The sequence below is a fragment of the Nicotiana tabacum genome, chromosome 2 (genome assembly GCF_000715075.1).
Source record: "Nicotiana tabacum cultivar K326 chromosome 2, ASM71507v2, whole genome shotgun sequence".
Classification (NCBI taxonomy): Eukaryota; Viridiplantae; Streptophyta; class Magnoliopsida; order Solanales; family Solanaceae; genus Nicotiana; species Nicotiana tabacum.
The window spans coordinates 27,654,957-27,680,256 of NC_134081.1; the positions used below are offsets into that span (position 1 = coordinate 27,654,957).

General features: G+C 38.9%; 1 protein-coding gene across 1 annotated transcript; it reads left to right on the forward strand.

The window, feature by feature from the left end:
* Window positions 1-1,987: 1,987 nt before the first annotated feature.
* Window positions 1,988-11,861, forward strand: LOC107831645 (E3 ubiquitin-protein ligase APD2-like). The gene is made up of 11 exons (XM_075232102.1): window positions 1,988-2,133; window positions 2,216-2,463; window positions 4,651-4,757; window positions 4,833-4,958; window positions 5,044-5,140; window positions 5,789-5,863; window positions 5,976-6,058; window positions 6,322-6,468; window positions 7,473-7,545; window positions 7,626-7,977; window positions 11,501-11,861. The coding sequence occupies exons 1-11, from the start codon at window positions 2,117-2,119 to the stop codon at window positions 11,574-11,576; spliced, it is 1,401 nt and encodes a 466-aa protein (XP_075088203.1). The 5' UTR covers window positions 1,988-2,116; the 3' UTR covers window positions 11,577-11,861.
* The last annotated feature ends 13,439 nt before the right edge of the window (window positions 11,862-25,300 follow it).

A 25,300-nucleotide genomic window follows, 5' to 3' on the forward strand; every position in this document is an offset into this window, starting at 1 on the left:
TTACGGTTATATATGGTAATGGGCAATCAATACAATTAATACCCATAATAAATTCAAACTAAGTGAGAAAATCGTTATGATTGTACATTCCTATATAAGGATACAAAATTTTATTTGTATAAGAGTTCCAAGTACTACTGAAATATACTTTCTAATTTCTTGCTTTATCAAAGTTTTCTACTTTGATTTTAGGGATTGACCGTCGTTTCATTCCTTTTTTCTTTCTGTCAATTTACGCTATTGCTTTTATTATTTTTCCAAAAAATATTGTTGAGGAAATGAAGTAAAACTTGGTTATCGGTAACCTGTTTTCTTCTAAATATAGGCTTTGACTGAAAATTTTATTTTTTGGTTAAACAATGTGCTTGATTTCTTACTTAATGAATATGTTGTAGGGTTTTGGCATTTGAGTTAAAAAGCTGATAACGTTTTAGTTTGAATCTATTTAAGTTTTTCGTTTCATTTTCTTCAATTCTCCGGTGGGGATTTTATATGAAAATTTTAAAGAGATTGTATTTTGTAAGGATAAATTTCTGAGATGATGGAGAATTTTTAAGATGTTTAGCGTGATTTTTGGACGAAAAGGGATTGTGCAGATTTACGGGGTGATTTTGGATTTTATTAAAAAATTGGCACGTAAGAATGGAAAAGAAAAATAAAGAATAAAGTAAAAAAAGGAAGGAAGAAGAAGAAAGAAGGGGAAAGAAAAAAAAAAGGAGAGAGAAAGAAAAGAAGATAGTGGGAGGGCCTCCCTATTGTTGTCCTAAACTAGATATCATCTCAGCCTTTGCTTGTGTGAGAATTGTCATATTTTTTGCTTGGAGTGGGTAAGAATATCGATATACATCAAATGGTAATGTAACTTATGGAATAAGATTAATAATTTTGTGAATTGTTATTTATGCCATTTCTGAAAAACTAAGCAAGGCATATAACTTGGCAAACCTCAAGATGTTGTTAACATATCTGTATAACCTTATTAAAATATTTGTTTTTAGTGGACAAGTAACGTAACAAAAAATTATTCATAAGCTATTTTTTTGCGAACAAATCCTTAATTGCTATTAATTGATTTGCTAACTGCTAATAAACCATTAATTTAATCCCAAAAGCTAAGACCTTAAAATTAAGAGATGTAGTTGGGATCAAGGCTTGCTTTAAATTAACTTTTTCTAAATATCATATAGATACATGAATTGAGACCCTTTTTTTAGGGGAAAAAGAAGAAGGATGAAACTGGCGAAAAAGGGTCATTTACCTTTGGGAAGCTAAACACGAGAAATGCAAAAGAGAAAACCCAATATACTGACTTTAATTTTTAAATTAGACAAAGACGAGAAAATATGTCTCTTTTATTGCCTTTGCACAGTACCAAACATCTAATAAAGTAATTTATGCATACTTCATGCAAAGGAAAGAAGTAAACGAATTTCTCATTTTTGTGAAACGAGCACATGATAGACAAGATATAAAAGAACTGAATGTTAAAAATTAGATCTTCACAACTTATTTTTTGAATTTTTAAAACTATTAATTATTAAAAAGATCAATATAATGAGGTTTTTAATAATCGTGCGACATCAAAAAATAAATTTGGACAAAAATATCTTATATTAAAATCCAAAAATATTTCAGCATAATATATTGGAGTTCGAATTTTTTACGTATCAAACTCCAACATAATATGTTAGGATTTCTAATGTGCTCCAATTCTAACATAATATACTAGAATTTTATACGCATGAATTTTATAATGTAGCATATTATGCTGGACTTTTTTTTTATTTAAATAATATCTCCACATTAATTACTCTGCAAATACTGAGCCAGCCCAATTTATTTTTTATTTTTTATTTTTTGAAAAAGAGGCCGTCAGGCCAAATGTCATATTAAAAAAAGAGCAGAGAAAACGGAGGCTTTAAATGAACTCTTCTTGCTAAAACTTGTCATTTTCCAATTGAATTAAAGTTAATGCGGAATGCATATGGCTGTAATCACCTAACTGCCACACTTAAATATTCTAAACTTTCAGTTGTCAACTACCATTCCGAATCTCAGTATATCCCCCTCCAAAAACTAAAATTATGACTGATTGGTGAAGCCACTGAATTCAATCATGAACTCTTCTCATCAGTATAAGAATATTCAATTTAGTTCTCAATTAAATTCCTACTATTTTCTCCCAAACTTGTTCTTCACGTTTTTTTCCTTTCAGAATGGAAGAATCAGATCGGAATCCGTCATTTTCCGGTGATACGTCCGCGTCGACATCGCGAGATGAGGAGGAAGTTCCGGTGATTGACGACGACGATCGACGGCCTCCGTTGCCGTTTCCGGAGAGGAATAGTGTTTTTCACAATGCGCCGTATTTCCCGGCGGCCGATAATGAGGAAGCCGTGGTGCCGTTGACGAGAGATGATACCTGGTCCTGCGTAGTTGTTGTTTTCACTTTCTGGTTCTTCGGTAATTTTTCTCAAAATTTAAAATATTTTGATGATATTTTTGTTTTTTCACCAGCTAAATATGAAAAAAATCAGTTAAGTTATTGTTTACTGAGCAATGGTTACATTTATTGGCACTATTAGGACCATATATTTTTTAATAACGGTGGTGTCCAGGCAACTAGCGAGCAGGAGTTATCTTATGGAACACAGTTATTAACAAATCAAACTTAGTGTATGGCTTCAGTCGACCGAAAAAGAAAAGAGGATAAATTTCAATATTTACTGTCCCGATAACTACTACGTATCATATTTGCAGATGTTTATTGTGCCCTTTTTCCTTGTATATTTGTGTCTTATTTCCCGTTGGTGTTTTTTTAATCCTAGAATATCCTCAGTTTAAGTGGAAAAAATGTAAATAAAAGAGTTTGAAGTCTTTCGATACTTGAATAAGCACCTCTTTTTTTGGTAAGTAAATTTTTTATTACCCCTAAAGATGATCAGCAATCTCACCTCTAGAAAACTGATAAGCTACTATCTTCTATCTCCTCCTGACTTCCCTAAAAAAAAGGATCAGAACTCCAAGCTAAGGACACATCATTCACAATGCTATATAACTGCTAGACTACCCTTCTTCTGTACAGCATCTTTCTCCTAGGCATCAGTGGAACAGTATCAAGGATATAAATTTATATTTTCCAGCTGCCCTGCAATCTTCTTGTTGTGACTTCCTCGACAATGGACATCCTGTACTCATTTTGCAAAGAGTCTCCACATTTCTCCTTCTTCCTTGGAATAAGCACCTTTAGATGCCAATTTATGTTTTGATCTTTAGATTGGTTCTTAGCCATTTAGTGTCATGTACTCTACTGTCTCGGACCTTGTAACTTGAGTTAAGTTAGTGATGCAAAATTGATGCCAAAAGAAGACAAAGATCAGTAGGTGTTAAACCTTTTGATCTTGTTGACTACCTACGGTTTTTCTCTTAGATGACAGACCACCACCGCCATCACTACAACAAAATGAGTACGACTGCTCAATCCCAACCAAAACGGATTGGCTATTTGAATTCCTCATCATCCGTCACTTGGACCTGTTTCATTCCTATATTCGATAATTTGGGGCTCTCTAACACTAAAAATCATGTACATTTTCTACTGATATATCTATACAAACTAAAAAGGTTCCGAGCAAAAATCGGGCCTAATGTAAGCATGCCAATATGATTAAGATTTAATTCAAACTAGTAGGCGTCGCCCATATGGATCTTTCGCTTCTATTGCATTCTGTTTTGGCTAAGTCTGCATGGATTTCGAGAGATTGTAGGTTTTTTTAGACAGCTTTTTTCATGTGACTGTAGGTCTATCTCGTCCCTTTTAAAACCTTTAATTATTATGATTTCACACCTTACCTTTGCATTTGGAAGTTTAAGTAGGACATAGCTAAACCTTCTCAAACGACATTCTCTCATTTTGTTCATTATGCATACAACTTGCACATCCTATCGGATGTGATGAGATCATTTTTTATCTTATCTGATTTTATATGCCTGCACATCCATCTTATCATCTGCATGTATGTGACACTCATCTTGTGTATATGTTGGGCCTTAAGATGAAACAAATTTATGAAAATGAAGGGGATTCAAAATGACAACTATAATTGTTGTGACAATTTGGCTAGAGGATGTGAATTTCATGGACATCGGAAGTCGACTGCAACTAGGTAAGTATGGTGCATTGATGATGGATTGGGGGGAAGAACGGCTGGCTGGTAATGGTAGTGTGTTGCTCCAAATGATTAAAAAATCATGTATTTTGATGGCTTCATGTGACTTTGTTAACTATTGTTACATTGTGCAATCTTATATTTGGCAAGTGAATCACTTAACTATAGTAATAGGTCCCCTAGCATGCTCTTGTTATTATTTTTACTTAAAATCTTTAATTCAATGTAAGAAGCACGCTATATTAAAACACTTTTTCCGCTTACAAATTTTCCTTATTTCTTTCCTCACAGTAAACACACTATTTGACACTTCAGAGCTTTCTTTGTTGGAATAATTTCTCTTCTCCAGTATCTATGACTTTGATAGGGAGTTTCCCGTTAATACGCTTGCCATTTCCATTTTACTGTTTATTTTCTTCCACTAGACTCACCATTTGACACTTCAGAGCTTGCCTTGATGAATGTTTTCTCTTTTGTTCAGTATCTATGACTTTGATACTGGGGGTTTATGGACCATCCAATTTGCAGCTTGGACCAAATTCCTCAATCCTGATAAAACCCAATCCCTTATTTGTGGAAAATATAAAGGTAAATGTGTATCCTTAGCCTACATTTTTATTATTTCCTAAGTTTGTTGTTTAACAATTTGTGTCTTCCTACTAGGTGGAAGAGATGGATGATGCAAACACTAGACCAACGGTGTATGGGTTTTATGAAAATCCGTCTCTTGATGTTTTAACAACTTTTTCTGAAGCTTACAAAACCTCTTTTCCTGCAAACACTAACAAGGCATGACATGACATTAAATTTCTTTGTACTCTCTGATACCTAGCTGAGGATGGTTAAATGAATTTTCTTGTGTTTGATTTTACAGCAATGGATATATTACTTGAATCAAGGATCTCAAATAAACATTTCATATAGTGTCAATTCCTCAAGTTCGCATTCTTTAGTCCTTATTATTGCTCAAGGTAAGTTCATCTTCGTTAATTTTTGTTTCCTAGTGTCCCATTTATTATTTAAGGGTGAATTTGAATCAATACTAGGATGTTCTGTAAGTCAGCATCAACACTTAGCAAATCAATCCAAGTTAATGGGCTTTTCACCTCACATTAGCAGTATATATCATAGGATGTAACAAGTGTAGAGGGCTCGTCACAATCCTCAACGTGGTACGAATGCGGTCCACCTCACTATTGCAGCATAGCTTCTATGATCCTTGAGTGCATTGTGATCTTTGATTCTTAGATGCTCATCCAGATAAACAAAGAATATTTTACTTTGTACTATCATTTAGCTTACAGTTTACCCATAAGTTTTGTCTAAGCTAGACTCTCCTGAGTCCCAGTCCCCAACTTTCAGACCCAAGGTCAAAAACAAGTGTTCCCTGGCACTATCTATCTCCTTGTTTTCCTCTTAAAGTTGTCCATCAGAGGGGTGTATTCTGGTTCCACCCTTCAGGGGGAAACTGTCTTTGTAGCTCACTCCCTTGGAAGGTGGTTAGCTGATTTATCAATCAGGTCTTCCTATTGAATATAGCTAGTCGAATACTGACATGCTAGCTCCATTTCAGTTTTCTAACACTTAGATATTTTTCTCTAAAAGTTGATGAACTGCAGGAAGCGAAGGGCTAGCGCAGTGGCTTGAGGACCCATCATATCCAAATACTACATTATCATGGAATGTCATTCATGGTAAGAAAGAAAACTAGCTAAGTTATTTATGATCCCTGCATAAAAGGTCTTGTAAGAACTATACATCACAAAAGATAGAAGTCAGCTTATCGCACCAACTGCATTTCTGCAGGGAATGGCACAATCAGCCAGGACATAGGAAAATCCTCTAGTTATTACGTGGCAGTGGGCAACTTGAACTCTGGAGTTGTGCAGGTCAAATAAGTAAACTGAATGCTTTGTTCTATTACCAAGTCTTAATTGTCACTTATGATAGTACTCTTCATGGCAAGTATGGGTGTAGAAGCTTCCTTCCCCCTGATGAACACTTATTTAATCACATTGGTAGAAAGAAATTGTGATGTCCCAGATTTTTCAAATTACTTTGGGGGTGGGTTCATAGTATCCTGCATTGCATTGGAATTGCGTTATCTTACTTCTTTTTTGTTATTTATCATGTTTGGTTTTGCGCAAAACAGGTTCGTTTGGATATTAAAGGTAGGGCTTTGCTCTATAATACAACTGGTGCCTACTATGAATGCAACCTTAGACGAAAACAGTGTAGTATGAGATTCTTTTTGGCCGGTCGAAATGCTGCTCTTTTGACCTCGCCTCCCCAAAGTCCAGTAAGTCACCAGTTTTTTTCTAGTTCTCCTTGTTTAACTCTCTCAGCAAAGAATATACCCAATATGAATGAGTTAGTTTTGCTATCAATACATTTGCAGTTTTTAGCTGTCTTTGTATTATTCCTATTAAAAGTTCTTTCTTTGATCAGTGAATTTTAAACCTCATATGGACACAATCTTGAGAACTTCAGTTAATTTACGATAGAGAATTGGACCTTGGGTCTAACTCAATACCAAAAGCTAGGTCAAGAGGTAAGGATTGCCCCAGCCATATTAAGGAGACCACCCATTCCTTAAAGCACCGATGTGGAACTCTTCACAATTTATTTGTCGGAATAGTATGTTCTATGTGAAATTATAGACCTTGGGCGTGACTCAACCCCGAAAACTAGCTCATGAGGGGAGGATTTGCCAAGTCCATATAAGGAGATCACAACCCATTCCCTCAAGCATTGTGGAACTTAACACTCCCCTGCACACCCAACTGGAGCTTGGATAACATAACTAGGGCCTAACATTGAGAAATACAACAACCGGGATGAATGGGTCTAACTCTAATACCATGTGAAGAAATGGACCTTGGGCCTAACTCAATCCCAAAATCTAGCTCACGAGGGGAGAACTGCCCATGTCCATATAAGGAGACCGCAACCCATTAATCAACCAGCTCGGGACTTTAACATTCTGTTTGTGTATTATATAACTTGTTGAATGGAGACTACTTGAGTGAATTAAGACCAAGCAGTAACTTTTCTGCTTCCATCATCACAAACAAGCAATCGTTTGAAGGCTAGGACTAGATTTTTAAGATGCAGTTAACTAGTTAATATAGTTATTGCATTACTGTGTTTGAAGATTTCACATGAATTTGTCATGACGACTCCATCCTTATAAGGATTATAGATTGTCTTGTTAGAGATCCTTATTTGAGTACGTTTAGTTATTTGGCCTCAACTCGAACAGATTTTATGCGAATGAATTTAGGCTTTTTTAAATTCCTGTAGGGTACAGCTACTGGTATGTGGAGCGTCAAACTTTCCTATGGACCTCGATGGATAACATATCTTCTTGGAGTAGGTATATTTCTCTTTTCTATGTAATATCTGATGTCCTAATTGAAAACCCTGTAGTTTTTCATATTCATCAATCAAATGCAGGTGGTATGAGTTTTCTCATTTGGCTGGTATTCTGGTACTTGAATAATATGCAATCCACTCGTCAGGAAGGGACTAGAAATCCAGTGGGGCCGATGGAATCTCAACAGACCCCTCTTCTTTCACGCAAAGATGATGATCTCGCAAGCTGGGGTTCTTCTTATGATGGTCTTTCACAAGACGACGAGTATAATGAAGATGGACTGGACCTCACTGCACCTCAAGGGAAACAATTTAAAGATGGTGAATACAACAGCAATATCCGCCGACTTTGTGCAATTTGTTTTGATGCGCCAAGAGACTGCTTCTTTCTACCATGCGGACACTATGCATCCTGTTTTGAATGTGGAACAAGGTATGCCACTCCTCTCGCTAAAAACTATAAATGCTTCATTTTTGAGTTTAAACTCAAGAAGGAAGGACTAAGTACTTGCAAGAGAATATGGGTTATATGCATATGAGAGAAACCAGCAAGCCATGACACGACAGCTACCCATCCTCTAATAAAAAAAAGATCATCATTGAGAGTTGAATATTATTGTTCTTGCTCATTAAGAAAATGTGGTTCGGGGGTACTATTATAGCTACATGGATGGGGTAGTATAGGCATATATCTAAGACCCAACTAAGGACTAGTCACAACTTCGCCCTCAAAGGAAACTATCACCTATCTGTCCCTTTCCCATAACCAAGAGATCCTGTTTTGGATCTTGCTCTTCCCCCTTTCCCTTTTTTCTATTTCATCTTCTAGCTCCCTCCCTTATTTCTGGCATTTCATCTTCATCATTGAGAGTTGAACATTGTTGTTCTTGTTCATTGAGAAAATGTGGTTCGGGGTTACTATTCTAGCTACATGGATGGGGTAGTATAGGCATATATCTAAGACGCAACTTAGGACTAGTCACAGATTCGCCCTCAATGGAAACTATCACCTTTCTGTCTCATTCCCATAACCAAGAGATCCTGTTATGGATCTTGCTCTTCCTCCTTTTTTCCATTTCATCTTCTATGCTCCCTCCCTTATTCTGGCAATTCTGTTTTGCCATCCCCCTCTTATTGTTCTAAATTTTACCAAGCCAGCGAACAAATTTCAAGATCATTTATTGAACTGTCATTTGTGCAAGCCTTGAAAGAAAGGGGCAATACTGTGATCAATCCTTCTACGACATATTAAGAAGCCCACAATATAAACTACTTCAAGATTTGTCTTTTTGATCATCAGAACCGTAGAGTTCCAGTACTATAAATGAGAATGTCATACTGCCTGCTGAAATACAGGCTAAACATAATGCTCTAGTATATTAAGATCCGTGCTAGTTAGTACGTCAATCCTAGGTAATATTGCCTTCCTTTTTAGGGGTTACATAAGCACTCGGGTTTCAGTCTGCGATGGCATGCTGCTTTACTTAGCATGCATCAAATTCTAAGAATCTGTTCAATGGTATTTATCAACCGAGAAAGAAAAAAAAGAGAATCTTATCCCAATGATTTAATGGTGTGATTAAGAACAAGAACTAAAAAAGACTAAAGAGATAGCTCTAGCTGGTCACATTTTATCAAATTTCTGTAGTAACTCCATCTAGTTGGTTATTAAGATCTAGCTATTACTAATACTCTGCCTATACTTATTAAATAAACTAGTTTTAGAGTACGTGCTTCGCACGTGTATACCGCGTCAATATGAAAAAGTTATGTATAAAAAGAATGAATCATGTATAAAATAGCAATTAACATTAAAATAAATGCAACACTATATTTATTTTTATGACAAAAACGAGTGTTATTACATTGATTCAGTAGTTGTGTTAAAAAAATGATATCTTCTAATCCTGCAAAGACGATGATAATTTAGTTTAGTTCTTATATAGTAGTTCTAATTATAGATATTTTATTGTAAAAGATAGTAATATGTTATGCTATTGCATCTACTTAATATCTCTTTTAGACTATGTTCTTTGTCTAAATATGCTTTCTAACTTTTTAATAAGATTATGGAGAAGTATACCCAAATTTTGAATTCCGATACAAAATTTAACCTCAATCCCCAGATTATATTAAGACAGATTTGTATTATAAATCTTCTTTGTGAAAATATATCAAGACTTTAAGAGCCACCAATTACTGCATAAAGAATTAGTATCTATTAGCTATAGTTAGATTATAAAGAAGTTAATATCTATGGAGAAAAAACCACAAAGCAAACACATAAGAACAAACAAAGAAAAAAGGAAAAGGAAAAAACATAAATCTTCCATCCTGTAGTCGTAGGCATCACAAGGTACCGAATGAATTTAGTATAAATTTTCTTAATTAACCCAAAGCATAGAAAGCAAGCAGTAACATCTGACGATTTCAGTATAAACAATCTATCTTAGAAGCAAAACTTGAGACGGTATAAGATTGATGAACGACACAGTAATGTTACACAATAAAACATACGTGCGAACTACAGAAAATATATAAATATATTCATTGGATATAAAATGACATATTTTGGACGACTAAAGGGTTGATGTTTACCTTAATCACAAGTCACTCTTTACCTTCTTCCTACCACAATCTGAAATTTCCACAGACCTCGATATTAATTGTTAAATCCTAAGCCTAGCTTTTCCCCACAAATCGATATGCAGTCATCTCCAATACCAATATGTGACTTTGTCTTTATGCCTTCGGCTGGAGCCTTTATGTTAATGTCATGAAAGGTGAAGTTCTTGCACCTTAACACATTAATGTGGAACAATTTACTGTTAAGGGTACCAAACCTAAAGTGAATTTTAAACCTAAACAAAGAAAAGAGACAATGTAAGTAACATTAATTGGTAAAAGAATCCAAAACCTAAATAAATACTAAACCAAAATAAAGAAAGGCTCCAATTAAAACCCGACAAGTTAATTACATATGTTTTGTTAAACTATTAGTTGTTTATAATTACAACTTTATCCAACGTGAAATACACTTACAAAAAGTTAAAAAGGCAAACGACATTTTCATAGGACTTCGTGTTTCTGCTCGAGGATAAGCTTGAAGAATCAACAATTGTTGATCTTTTACTGCAACACACCCATAATTAATAAAAATATTTTTAAAGAGTGCAATCGGATCAAAAAATAATTTTCATTGAATACGCTCTAAAGAAGTTGAAAATATTATTAAAGTTATCTTCCGATAAAACTCAAGTTGTTGAAACTTTGTAGTAATGTCTTGATTAGACTCTTTTTATAAAGCAATTAAGATTGAAAATAAAAGAATCCTAAACCTACGACACCTTTGATAACATAAACCTAAATTGGATCCTAAACTTAAACAAAGACAAGATACACCATAAGTAACATTGGTATAAAAGAATTCTAAATCTAGAATGCTAAACAAAAGAAAAGGTAATGCACCACGATTCTTGGAGGAAATCCTAAATCTGTAAAGAATCCTAAAAAAAGAAAACGATCATATATGAAAACTTTTGGTTTTACCTCAAAAAAATATTATTAGATACAATTACAATTATATCCAATGTAAAATGCTCTTAAGAAGGGTAAAAAATGCGAACGACATTTCGATAGGGGCTTTGTGCTTTTAATATATTATTATTATTATAGATAGATATAGATTAATACTCCACCTATTTCGAGCTAAATTGCAGAAACATGTAGTTTGAGTATTAGTCTATTGATAGTTAATATGGATCCAGGAAACTGGAAATTCATAAATTGTTAAAGTACATACAACTTTGTGCTATGACTTAGAGAATGACCTAAGTTTACTGTTGCCAAGGCATTTTCCACAATTCCTATTAACTTAGTCGTTGGTGGTATCTACACTGGCAATACATATGGAAAATCCATGCATGACTGATAACACCATGAATTGACATTTACAGGATAGCAGAAGCTGCTGGTACTTGCCCAATCTGTCGCAGGCCTATGAAGAAGGTGAGAAAGATATACTCAGTTTGAGCAGCCAAGAGAAAGCTGTTGTAGATACAATGTACGTAGATCATGGATATACCATGTACTCCTTCCAGTGAATTAGTCTTTGAATATGCTGTAAATGAAATAGTTCACAGTGTTGGTAGGTCAATCTATTTCTTTTTATGTGAATAACTAAGAGCATGTGTAGCGGGCAGCACATATGGATAATGTGATGCCCTTTTCCTTCTGTTGCCATCTCTTTTGGTATAGCGGGCAGCACATAATGTATTCTTATGTAATCTGTAGCATGTATTTGAATTCTTTTTCCCCTAGATGTTTGGCTCTTTACATTGGTTTACTCTACCAAGTAGCAATCACGCTATCATGTACTTGAAAACATACAGTTGGTGAAGTTACACACAATCGAGGTGATATTCTAATATCTATGGTTTTTAACCATACTGCAACACTCGGAGTCCCTAGATTATATTTTTATTTTTTTAATGACTATTTTCTTTGTTTTTTCCTACTACCATCCACAAGTGATCGATAATGGTTCTTCACTTACGTTTTTTGTGACTTGAACTCTCCGACCTTTCGGCTGGAAGCGAAAGACGAAATATAACTGTACAAACAAGTTACTGAATTTTTCCCCAAAATGTTCACTTTTATAACAATATATACAGCATATTCTCACAAGTGGATTTGGGAAAGATAATGTGTACGCAGTGTACAGGTAGAGAGACTTTTTACTAATAGACCATCGGCTCAAGTAAGCATAATATTAATAGTAAAGAAATGCAATATAGAAAAATGAACAAATCTGAAAAGGAAACATAGCAACATCGGGATATTAACAAAATGAAACACAAGCAATAATCCGGTAATAATATGAGTCCAAATATATGCTGGAAGGGCGACAAAAAGTCGGCAATAAATCATCCAGGAGGCAACATACAATAGTGATTGGGCAGACATAGTTTATCTCTAAATCGGATAACAATTGAATTTGTAAGTGGTTTTAAGAATACGTGAATTAAACTTGACACAAAATGATAAATTAGATTGCAATCGAAATAAATAACGATAAAGTAAATGCAAACCACATGAATTGGACAATTTCAGCCTTGGAAGGTTAGCCACCCTCGAGCCGAATGCACTTCGATCGGTATCAAGACACAAAAGAATAAGAGCTTAAAGAGAATAAATGAATAATAATAATAATAATAATAATGTATTGATTTGAATGCGTGTTACAATGTCTTTTACAAGTCATCAGACCTCTTTTATATAGTAGGAGAGTCATACATTAAATACAACTCTATAAAAGGTAAAACTTCTCTAATTAATTGATTGTCGATCTCTTATCGATATGTGCCGAGATTTCTGTCATGATATTCGGTCGGTCATGTATATCACGGCCTTCTGTTGGCCGAACTTGACTACCTGACAATGTTCTTGAAGTTAATCGAGGCTAGGGACCGATCCCGAATCACGACCCCGACATCCTCGAGGGCGGGCGTTATGGTACGGACTCCAAATTGATGAGATCTCTACCTCGATCTAAGCTCCCATGTTACCATATCTCGAGCTTGACTTATCACGTCAGAGACTGAAATGTACTGTGAGACTGGTTTTACCTGTATACAGATAGTCCCCTTGTTTCTCGAAAAATGAGTTAACAAGAAACGACATGAGATTCACGGTTCTTTTTTCGGGACGTCGTATTAGAAACGACAAAAATGTGAAACGTCCTGTCAGTCATGTCAATATGGCATTAAATGCCTGTCAGCCGTCGGTCGGCTACCCCTGAACGCGAAGCGTCACCGAGTTCTTATAAATACCATCTCCTTTGTTCATTTTTACTTTACGTCAAACTTTCTGCCCTCGAGCTTTCAAGATATATGCACCCCTCTAGTGTTTTTTCCTCCGTCACTCAGGGTCTTTTGCAAAAACTTTCACCCATATTCTTCTCAAGCTAACAAGCCTAGTTCTTCAATCTTTATTTCTTTCTTCATATTTTCCAGATTTCCCTCCATTTTTGCTTTATAGAAGAAAATAGCAAAGACTTCCAAAATTGTCCCCCAGAAAAGAGAACCCTTCTACTTCGCGGCCGGCCACTGGGGCCGAGGCGACCGCTCCAAGCGTAACAACTGATGAACCGGTGGCCGAACCTCCATTGAAAATGTTCGTCCCCGGGGGTTGCACGTTAATAATGATTTCAAAGTTGAAAAAAACTTCCTCTGTACCGGGTCGGTGCGAAGATTTCTCGAGATACATCTGTTCGATTACCGAGGAGATCCTCCCTATGGTTCGGATAGATTGCAACTGGGCCAACAAAACTGTAGTGGTCCCTGACCCCGATGAGGCCATCACCACCCATGTCGAGGAATACCTGAGTGTTTACACTTATCCCTTCACATGGAACTGATGGACCCGGTCATCATAGATTTCTACAAGAGGTACGATGTTTGCCTCGGCCAAATCCATCCTTCAATGTGGAGGATTGTAATCCTCCTCCGGTTCTTCGTGAGCAAAATTGATGGCTTCCGGTTCACCGTGGATCACCTACTTCGATTGTACAGTCCTTGACTATTCCGAAGGGGACTGATAAAGCTTGTGCGTCGGGCCAGCAAAGCCTCGTTCTCTAGCATCGATGAGGACTGGGACCGAGGCTGGCAAGGCCGTTTTATCCGAGTGAGGACTTCGGGCTTGATTCCGGCAGAATGCATGCCATTCCCTGAGAAGTGGAATACAAAACGTAAATGGACCAGAATGTTGATTTTACGTTTTCTTTTCTTTTTCTTATTGATGTTTGTGGTGGTGCAGCCATTGCCCGGGTTCCAGGTGCTATCCCCCGGCTCAAGGAGTGGGTCAAGGGTATCATTTCCCATATGCCCTACTCCGAGCGTTCATGGAACGAACACTCGAAAAGCCGTTGGGAGACCCGTTCCTACGGTAAGATCACTTTTCCAACCAAGTTGTGTTAAGCCTCTCTTTTTACTATCAAGTTCTTACTCCCTTTGTTTTCTTTCTCAGGTTTGCCTAATGATGTCGAGCTTAGGCCTTTGGTTGGTGAGGAGGACTTACCCGTCGATTCTCCTGCTCTGGGCCAGGACGGAGAGAAGAAGAGGAGAGCTTGGAGAAAAAGAAACCGAAGAGGAGGCTGGTCCGCAAGCCAAAAGAAATCTCCAGCTCCCGAATACTTGACTCGGACTCCCTCTACCGGCTCAGGGACGAGTCCAAGTAGGATGAAATTTTAGTGGCCCGAGAGCCATCGGCCCTTGAAAAATGGGCATCAACCAAAGGGGGGACGACAGAGGCTAATCCCTCCCAAACCTAAGAGGCCGATGCTACAGTGAGGGTCGAGAACCCTCAAGATGTTGGTTCTGCTCCACCCGGTGTGATCGATATAACAGGATCGCTTTTGTTCACGGACTCGATGTTCGATGAAGCTCAGGCGATGAAGGAGCGGTCAAATGAGGGGGTCCAAGGAGTGAACGATCCCCTCCAAAGCTTTTTTTATGGCGTGGATTCTACTGCCTCCGAGGCAAGTGGATCTAGTTCGAGCCCGAGACTGGTCAATCGATTCCTTGCCCGAGTGCCAATCCCAGTCGGAAGCGGTCGATCATTATCTCCGTTTCGGAGGACGCCCGGGTCATTTCCATACCCGTTGGGGTATCTAGTTACCTCCGGAGCCTGTGACTGAAGAAGACCATGCAAAGATGAACGAGGTGGAATCTCTATGCTTGTTCAACGAAGCACAGCAGGCACTGAATCGGGTAAGGTGTTACCAAACCTTTTCATTTTCCAGCTTTGGTTACTTAATGATCTTAATATTTCTCCTTGTATTCGCAAGCCTCGATGCTTCACCACGAGACCTTCCTTCGATACCGAGAAGAGCTGAGTCTCCTCGAGGCCGAAGCCAAAGAGCTTATTGAGAAGAGATATATGTACAAACTTCTCAGTGAGCAACGCGAGGAAGAGGCTAAGAGTCTTCGGGCCGAGTTGGATGCGGCTCAGAAAGAACATGCCGACCTAGTGGAAAAGGTAAAAGTCTTTGAGGTTCGTGACGATGAACTAGACTCGGTGACTAATAGTCCGAACCCGCAGGTCTAACAGAAGCTTGACCGGATCGACCAGCTTCGGGCAGAGATGGACGTGATAAAGTTCGAGGTTGAAGAATGGAAAAAGCAAACTGGGCCACTTGGCCTTGGAAAAGGAAACTTCCCGGGCGCAATTGGCTTCGGCAGAGGCACAGTCCTAGAGAGCCGAGGAGCTCCAATCTCAACTGGGCTCGGTTGTTCTAGATCGGGAGGCCCTCGCCAAGGAGCTTAAAGTGGCCAAGTTGGTGCCTGAAGTAACCAAAGCCGATTCCGATGAGATGGTGGCCCAGTATAGAGCCGATGCCGAGGCGGCACAAGACTGCTTGAAAAACATTGTTGATTAAGAAAAGCGACAGTCACGAAGAGAGTCCCTCGAGGAGATTCAAGCTCGGGGTTTTGACCTGTAGGCTGAGATCGAAACCGATAAGGGGCACGAAGCCGAGGCCAAGAAGTTGGCTTACCCCAAGGAAGAATAAGAAGAAGACTCTGAGGGTTCTTGTGGATCCGGGGGTGAAGAAGACCAGGCTATTTAGACGCCTTTATAGATGTTTTTGCTTTTTTATTTTTTTGTACTTGTGTACTTTTGTATTTTTTGTCAAGGTCGTTTGGCCTTTGTAAAGACTTTATGTATATATAATACAAGGCTTTCTTTTCCCTTCGACAATTTCTGAGTTTTGTTTTTCTTTGCTTTATTTTTTATGTTTGCAAATATCGAAATGCCTTAGCATGAACTCATTCGGTCATGTTCGGAGGTTCAAACAGGCCTTGCCTTTGACATTATTTTGTCTAAGGCATCGTGGGGGTTCGGTATGACCAGAACCTTTTCCCAAAGTACTTATAATTTTTTAGATTGTAGCTTGTCGAGGGTAGCCTTCAAAACCGGTTTAGAAAATTTTTAAGGCCTTGTTTTTTATTACGGGTCACGGATGTCTCCGAGCCATTTTAATATGTACGTAGCCTTTTTAGTTCGGGTGTTTCCCAGTGGGCTTGTCACCTTGAGTTATCCGGGCTTGTCTAAGATAACAGTCCCCGAATGGGGATGGCCGTAGCCTTTAAGGTTCGGGCGTTGCCTAATAGGTCTTGTGCCCCCGGGCTCCCTTAGCCCGAGCTGTCCGAATTTATTTTTGGACGGCAGTCCCCGATTGGGAGTGATCATTTGAACCCGGAGAAAGGCGGCCCTTGGGCTCGATACCTTTAGGGGATCGAATGTAGGAAATTCCTTAAGAGGAAAGGAAAAAAAGAGAAATTTGTAAGGGATAAGATATTTATCCACAAGGTAGGGACTTCTTTTTATTCTTGTGCATAATAGTTACACATGTGTACAAGCTTTGTGTGAGGGCTCGAGCAGTCTATACAGGCAGGGTTCATATGACCATTTGGCCCTTACAGTAAATCCTATCGATCGAGCCGAGACCATTTAATCATAAAGTTTCTTTCCTTGCTAAAGTTGTTATCCGAGGGTAATGCCCCTAATGTTCGAGGCCGATCGTAGAGATTCCTCGAATACTATTATCGTGATCTTCGATACCGGTTCGTAACCGGCCTTCAATTCTAAGTTAGCATGTTTTATTATTGCCTCATTAAAAACCTTGCCGGAAAACCCATTTGGGACAAAATCGGTTCAAGGGAAAAAGAGTGCAACGCGTGCTTTCAGGCCTAAAAATTGTATCATTCCTTGTTCGTTACCTGCAAGTGTTAGTTCAAAATAAAAGAAATGAATGGAGTCATACCTTAGCAGTAATATCGCTTCAAGTGAGTTATGTTCCAGTTGTTCGGTAGTTGCTCACCGTTCATTGTTCCAAGTTTGTACGATCCCTTACCGATGATCTCGATAATTTGATTAGGGCCTTCCTAGTTCGGCCCGAACTTCCCTTCGTTCAAGTTCTGTCAACTTAGCGTGACCTTTCTTAACACCAAGTCCCCGACATTAAAATGTCAAAGGTTAGCTCATCGACCGTAATACCTCTCGATCCGCTGCTTTTAAGCGGCCAACCGAACAAGGGCAGTTTCGTGCCTTTCATCTAATAACTCCAGGCTTGTATTCATAGCCTCGTCGTTCGATTCCTTCGTTGCATATCGGAAACCTAAGACTTGGTTCTCCGACTTTAACCTGTATTAGAGCTTCAGCGCCATAAACCAGCGAGAACGGGGTGGCCCTGGTACTGGACTTCGAGGTCGTACGGTATGCCTATAGGACTTTGGGCAAGATTTCATTCCATTTCCCTTTGGCGTCGGTTAACCTTTTTTTGAGGTTTTGCAGTACGGTTCTGTTGGTTGATTCTGCTTGTCCGTTCTCACTAGAGTGGTAGGGTGTTGATAGGATCCTTTTGATCTTATGGTCTTCGAGAAACTTGCTCACTTTGCTGACGATAAACTGCTTCCCATTGTCGCATATGATCTCGGCCGACATTCTGAACCGTCATATAATGTGATCCCAAATGAAATCGATGACTTCTTTTTCTCTGACCTTCTCATATGCCTGGGCTTCCACCCACTTAGAAAAATAGTCAGTTATAAATAATATAAATTGAGACTTACCGGGTTCCCTTGGAAGGGGGCCGACGATGTCCATTCTCCACTTCATGAAAGGCCATGGTGACAAAACCGAATGCAACAACTCCCTAGGTTGGTGAATCATCGGAGCATGTCTTTGACATTCATCACATTTTCGTACGAACTTCTTCGCGTCCTTTTCCATATCGATCCAGTAGTAACAGGCTCTGATTATTTTTCGAACCAATGATTTGGCGCCCGAATGATTTCCACAGGTGCCTTCGTGTATTTCCCTCATAACGTACTCAGTATCACCTAGTCCTAGAAATATCATGAGTGGTCCATCGAATGTTCTGCTAAACAGGTGTCCTGTCTTCGTACAAACTAAACTGAGTTGCCTTCGTACGCAGGGCCCTCAATATTTTTTTATCCGAAAGTAATTTTTTAGTCTTCAGATATTCTATATATTTGTTTCTCTAGTCCAAATTTAGGCTCGTTGAGTTAATCTCGGTCTGGACTTCTTCCACCACCGATCTCATGAGTTGTACAATTGCCCCCGAGTTGAACTTGTCTTTCTCGACCGATGATCCTAAATTAGCAAGGGCATCGGCCTCATTGTTTTGATCCCGAGGTACGTGTTGCAAAGTCCACTCCTTGAACCGATGTAATGTTACATGCAACTTATCTAGGTACCTTTGTGTTCGTTCTTCTCTGACCTCGAACGTCCCATTAACTTGGTTCACTATGAGAAGGGAGTCACACTTAGCTTCGATCACCTCCGCTCCCAAGCTTTTGGCTAATTCGAGACATGCAATCATGGACTCATATTCGTCCTCGTTGTTAGTCAATTTCACAGTCCTAATAGATTGTCTAACTACATTGCCTGTTAGTAGCTTAAATACGATGCCAAGTCCGGACCCTTTTGCATTTGAGGCATCGTTCGTAAAGAGGGTCCAAATCCCCGAGGACGTCCCCGAGTTCACCAACAACTCTCTTTTGACCTCAGATATTAGGTCCGGCATAAAGTCAGCCACGAAGTCCGCCAATATTTGAGATTTAATGGCGGTCAGGGGTCGATATTCAATATCGTACCAGTTGATCTCCATGGCCCATTTGGCCAATCGTTCCGAGAGCTCGAGTTTATGCATTATATTTTGCAATGGGTAAGTTGTCACAACACATGTAAGATGACATTGAAAATATGGTTTTAGCTTCCTAGAGGCGCTTAGCAAAGCGAGCGCCAATTTTTCTAGGTGAGGGTACCGAGTTTCAGCCTCACCTAGAGTCCTGCTAACATAGTAAATTGGAAATTGCGTACCTTGATCTTCCCGGACCAGGACTTCACTTACCGCTATCTCCGATATTGCCAAGTACAGGTATAGGTGTTCGTATGTCTCCAGCTTGTGAAGTAGCGGTGGGCTCGATAGATACCGCTTGAGTTCCTCTAAGGCCTGTTGGAGCTCCGGGGTTTAGGAGAAGTTATTCTTCTTCTTCAATAGTGAGAGAATTTATGGGTCTTATCGGAGAACCTCGAGATGAATCGCCCAGGGCGGCTATGTGTCCGGTTAATCTTTGCACGGCCTTCACGTTGTCCACAATTGTGGTATCTTTGATGGCTTTGATCTTGTCAGGGTTGATATCGATTCCCTAGTTGGATATCATGAATCCGAGGAATTTACCTGGTCCAACTCCAAACGCACATTTCTCCGGGTTTAACTTCATATTATATTTCTTCAATATGCTGAAGGTTTCCTGCAAATGTTTTAAATGGTCCTCTGCTCGCAGAGGCTTAACCAACATATCGTCAATGTAAACCTCCATTAATTTTCCTATTTGTTCCTCGAACATCCGGTTTACTAGGCGTTGGTACATGGCACTAACATTTTTTAATCCGAATGGCATCACGTTATAGCAATATGTGTCGTATTTAGTGATGAAGGAGGTTTTTTCCTGATCAACCGGGTTTATCTGTATTTGGTTGTACCCGGAGTAGGCATCGAGTAAATTGAGGATCTCGTGGTCGGTCATGGCATCGATCATGCGATCGATGTTGGGCGAAGGGAATGAGTCCTTGGGACATGCCTTATTCAGATCCTTATAGTCTACATACATTCTTAATTTATTCCCTTTTTAGGGATTACCACTACGTTTGCTAACCAATCTGGGTATTTAACCTCCCGAATGGACCCTATTTTAAGGAGTTTACATACCCCGTCCTTGATGAAAGCATGTTTGACCTCGTATTGGGGCCTTCTCTTCTGCTTGACTGGGTGAAACTTCGGGTCCAGGCTTAGCTTGTGAGTGGTTATCTCCAGCGGGATCCCTGTCATAACAAGGTGGGACCAAGTGAAATAATATTCGTTAGCTATAAGAAATTGAATGAGTTTTTTCCTGAGCTCGGGGCTTAACCCCATGCCCAGGTATACCTTTCGATCGGGTAAATGTTCGGTTAGTACGACTTGTTCCAGTTCCTCGACCGTTGATTTTGTAGCGTCGAAATCATCGGGGGCTATGAAAGATCTGGGGAATCCGTAGTCATCGTCCTCGTCTAATCTTCGTTCCTCAGATTCCATCGAAGCTGGTATCGGTGATTGCTATTTGGCCCCATCTTTGATCATCCGAATCGGATCCTCCGATGTTGAGAGCGTGGATGCCGGTATAACCTCATCGACTGCAAACATCTCCTTGGCGATCGGTTGTTCTCTATAAACTATTTGGACTCATTCGGGTGTTGGGAATTTCAGCACCTGGTGCAGTGTTGAGGGTACTGCTCTCATGTTGTGAATCCATGGCCTCCCGAACAAAGCGTTGTATCTCATATCCCCCTCGATTACATAGAACTTGACTTCCTACACGGTTCCGGCAACGTTCACCGGTAATGTTATTTTCCCTTTAGCGGTTTCGCATGCTATGTTGAACCCGTTCAGGACTCGGACCGCAGGTACGATCTGATCTTATAGGCCGAGTTGTTCCACGACCCTTGATCTAACGATGTTGGCTGAGCTATACGGATCAATTAACACACGCTTAATTCAAGATTTATTTATGATTACCGATATTACCAGTGCGTCGTTGTGGGGCTGCACGATCCCCTCAGCGTCTTCATTGTTAAAAGACAAGGTTCCTTTTGGTACGTAATCCCGAGTCTGTTTTTCCCTTGTGATGGATACTTCTGTTCGTTTCAGCATTGGACCCTAAGGAATGTCGACTCCACCGATGATCATGTTAATGACGTGCTGAGGCTCTTCCTGCTCGGTCTTCTTATCCTGAAGTGGTTCTTGGCTCGATCACTCAGGAACTCTCGGAGATGCCAGTTGTTGAACAACCGGGCCACCTCTTCTCAGCCTTCCATTCTGTGGCCATGAGTTCTATGATATTTGCACATTAGGTTAGGATCCCTTTTGTGATGGATCAGACTGTAAAGGTCTCGGCCATTTTGTGTCTTTGATGCATCCGATGGCAAAATACAATAGCGGCGGCATCGACGTTGAAGTTGTACTCCGATAATCTCGGTGCTTCTTTAGGCCCGACTGGCCTATTGAAGCTATTTTTGCTCATGAGTCCCCGGTTGCTCTGACCTTGATCACTTCTCCTTTCATTTCTCATAGAGCTCCGCCCGAACCTACTGCTTCTTCGGTCTCCATTGTATGACTGATACCGATCCATGTTTGATCTCGGTTTACGATCGATATCCTCTTGAATCTGTCGATGGCTCTGACAGGATACACGGACCCGAAAGGGGCCCCAAGGTGATCATCTTCGACCCTGATTTTTTATCGATATCGGTTATGGACATCGGCCCAAGTGACAGTCGGATATTCTACCAAGTTTTGTTTTAACTGCTGTGAAGCCAACGAGCTATGAACGTTGAGTCCTTGGGTGAAAGCCTGAACGACCCAATCATCAGTGACCGGTGGCGGGTCCATCCATTCCATTTGAAGCCGAGATACGAACTCTCTGAGCATCTCAATATCCATCTGCTTTACTTTGAAAAAGTCCGACTTCCTGGTCTCGACCTTGATAGCTCCGGCGTGTGCTTTCACGAAAGAATCTCCAAGCATAGCAAATGAATCAATAGAATTAGGAGGTTAGTCGTGGTACCATATCATAGCTCCTTTTGACAGTGTCTCTCCGAACTTCTTCAACAAGACAGACTCGATCTCATCATCCTCCAAGTCGTCCCCTTTGATGGCACATGCATAGGAGGTTACATGCTCATTTGGATGGTCGTTCCGTTGTATTTAGGAATCTCGGGCATGTGGAACTTCTTAGGAATTTGTTTTGGAGCCGCGCTCGGAGGAAAAGGTTTTTGCACGAACTTCTTGGAATCCAGGTCTTTCAATATCGGTAGTGCTTTTGGGATTTGGTGGATCCTGGAATTGTAGGTTTCCACCTTTTTATCATTAGCTTCGATTTTCTTCTCCCCTGATTCTACCCGTTTTGTCAGTTCCTCAAGCATCTTTATGATTTCGGGGTCAGTCCTGTCACGACCCCAAATTCCCTCCGTAGGATGTCGTGATGGCACCTAGTCTCTAAGACTAGGTAAGCCTATCAATGCGGAATAATAATAAATATCTGAAATAAATAAACTACAATTCAAACAATTTTAACTCCCACAACCCGGTAGAAATAAGTCACAAGCTTATAAGAATTTATTCTCAATGTCTCTATATGTCAAGGTCTAAATAAAATATAAGGAAGCAACATAAAATGATAGAAGGGAACTCCGGAGTCTGCGGACGCTGGCAGATATACCTCGAAGTCTCTGTGCGCAAGTAACTCACTGACGTCTAGGCTGGTAAAATGTACCTGGATCTGCACAAAAAGATGTGCAGAAGCGTAGTATGAGTACACCACAACGGTACCCAGTAAGTGCCAAGCCTAACCTCGGTAGAGTAGTGATGAGGTCAGGTGAGGCCCTACTGGAATATAATAATGGCATAAAATGTTTATCAATGTAGTAAAATAAAATGACATTGGAAATGAATCAAATAGTATGTCACATCTAATGACATCAAATAATTACAAATAATATCTCGTGGAATCAAAACAGAATTTCCTTCAACTTTATGAAAATCACAACAATTAATCGAAAGCAACTATGGCCATAAATCAATATCAACAAGGGCACTCCCGAGGTACCACCTCGTAGTCCCAAATCATAAATAAATTCACAATATTTTATTTTCTTATATCACCGCGGGAGCCTTCACAATTTATTTAAACAAAATATTTTTCCCAAAATAGCATCCCGCATTTTAGCCACCCTTATCACACCGCATGACTTCTAGTAGCCACCCCTACTAGCTACACGTATCAAGCCACCCTTATCTCACCGCATGCGTTTCAACACCCAGACCTTATACCACCGCATGCGTATCAATATCACAATATATCACAATTTGCACCTCAAGTGCTCAAATAATTTAACTTGCCAAAATAATTCAACAACAATATTTTTCCACAATAAAGAGCTCACGGCTCATGCCAAAATAAATCATAAATAATAGCTTTTCACAATAAAGAGCTCACGGCTCATGTCAAAATAATTCAACAACAATATTTTTCTACAATAAAGAGCTCACGGCTCATGCCAAAATAAATCATCAATAATATTTTTCCACAATAAAGAGCTCACGGCTCATGTCAAAATAATTCAACAATAATATTTTTTCACAATAAAGAGCTCACGGCTCATGTCAAAATAATTCAACAATAATATTCTTCCACAATAAAGAGCTCACTGCTCCCTCACAATGAGTATAAAAATATTCAGGAGTAAATAATTTAGGAAAATAATATTTCAAAATCTTTACTACGTTGCTTCAATATCAAGTTTAAAAATATCAAATACTTCATATTAATAATATTTAATTTAAAGAAAATCAACCTTTAAATAATGCACAGAATAAAAGAAACCAAGTTTCAACTAAACAGGTAAAACAATTAGTAAGAAAAGATCAAACAAATTTGAAGTATATATCTCAGATCAATGATGAAGAATATAACAAGATAAAATAATTTAATAAATGCGCAACAGTGATCTACACGATTTAAAAATATAATCTTTCACAATTTAGTCAGTGTACACACTCGTCACCTCATGCACACGACTTTCAACACATTTCAATAATCACATCAATACAATTCCTAGGAAAATTTTCCCCCATACAAGGTTAGACAAGTCACTTACCTCGACTTACTCCAATTCAACCAAGTATTATGCTTTTTTCTCGATTTTCCGACTCCGATCGACTCGTATCTAGTCATAATTAATTCGATACAGTTAACAAAAATTATAGTAATCAGTTTCATAAGAAAATATTACATTTTCATTAAAATCCAAAATTAGCTTAAAATTTGCCCGTGGGGCCCACATCTCGGAATCCAGCAAAACTTATAAAATCCGACAACCCATTCAATTACGAGTCCACCCATACCAATTTTACCAAAATCCGATAACAACTCGACCTCCAAATCTTAAATTTTCGTTTTTGGAAGATTTTGCAAAAATCTTGATTTTTCTTCCATAAATTCACGGATTCATGATGTAAATGAGTATGAATCATGAAATATAATCAATATAGGATAAGGAATACTTACCCCAATATTTTTCCGTGAAAATCGCCCAAAAATCGCCCAAGAACCGTGCTCCAAAAATCCAAAACGAAATGAATGAAATGAGCATTTTTGGTCCTTAAGTTTATGTCAATCCGTCACTAAAAGTCCATTTTTCGTCACTAAAAGTCCACCAGAAATAGCTCTACTAGTCTTATTTCAATTGATCATAACTTTATGTACAAAGGTCCAAATAATAAATGGTTTAACTTTCTGGAAACTAGAATCCACTGACTACAACTTTCGTGTTTTACAATTATTCTGATTCCTTATGCATTGCGAGATATAAGCTGCCAAAGTCGGCTGCATGCATCAGAATTTCTGACGAAATTTCTGGCGAAACTGCTCTACCAGCCTTCATTCAATCCGTCATAACTTTCTGTACAAATGTCCAAATAATACATAGTTTAACTTTCTGGAACCTATAATCATACGACTACAACTTTTATGTTTTGCACATTTTTTTATTCCTTATGAATTGCGAGATATAAGCTTCCACAATTGGCTCCACGCACGGAATTTCTGCAACAGAAATTTCCAGTACTCTTTGTC

Bases quoted from the DNA above. Each gene is read 5' to 3' on its own strand.
- LOC107831645 (XM_075232102.1), top strand. The intron at 5,141-5,788 runs GTAAGTTCATCT...GATGAACTGCAG, and splicing joins AGTCCTTATTATTGCTCAAG to GAAGCGAAGGGCTAGCGCAG. The intron at 6,059-6,321 runs GTCAAATAAGTA...TGCGCAAAACAG, and splicing joins TGAACTCTGGAGTTGTGCAG to GTTCGTTTGGATATTAAAGG.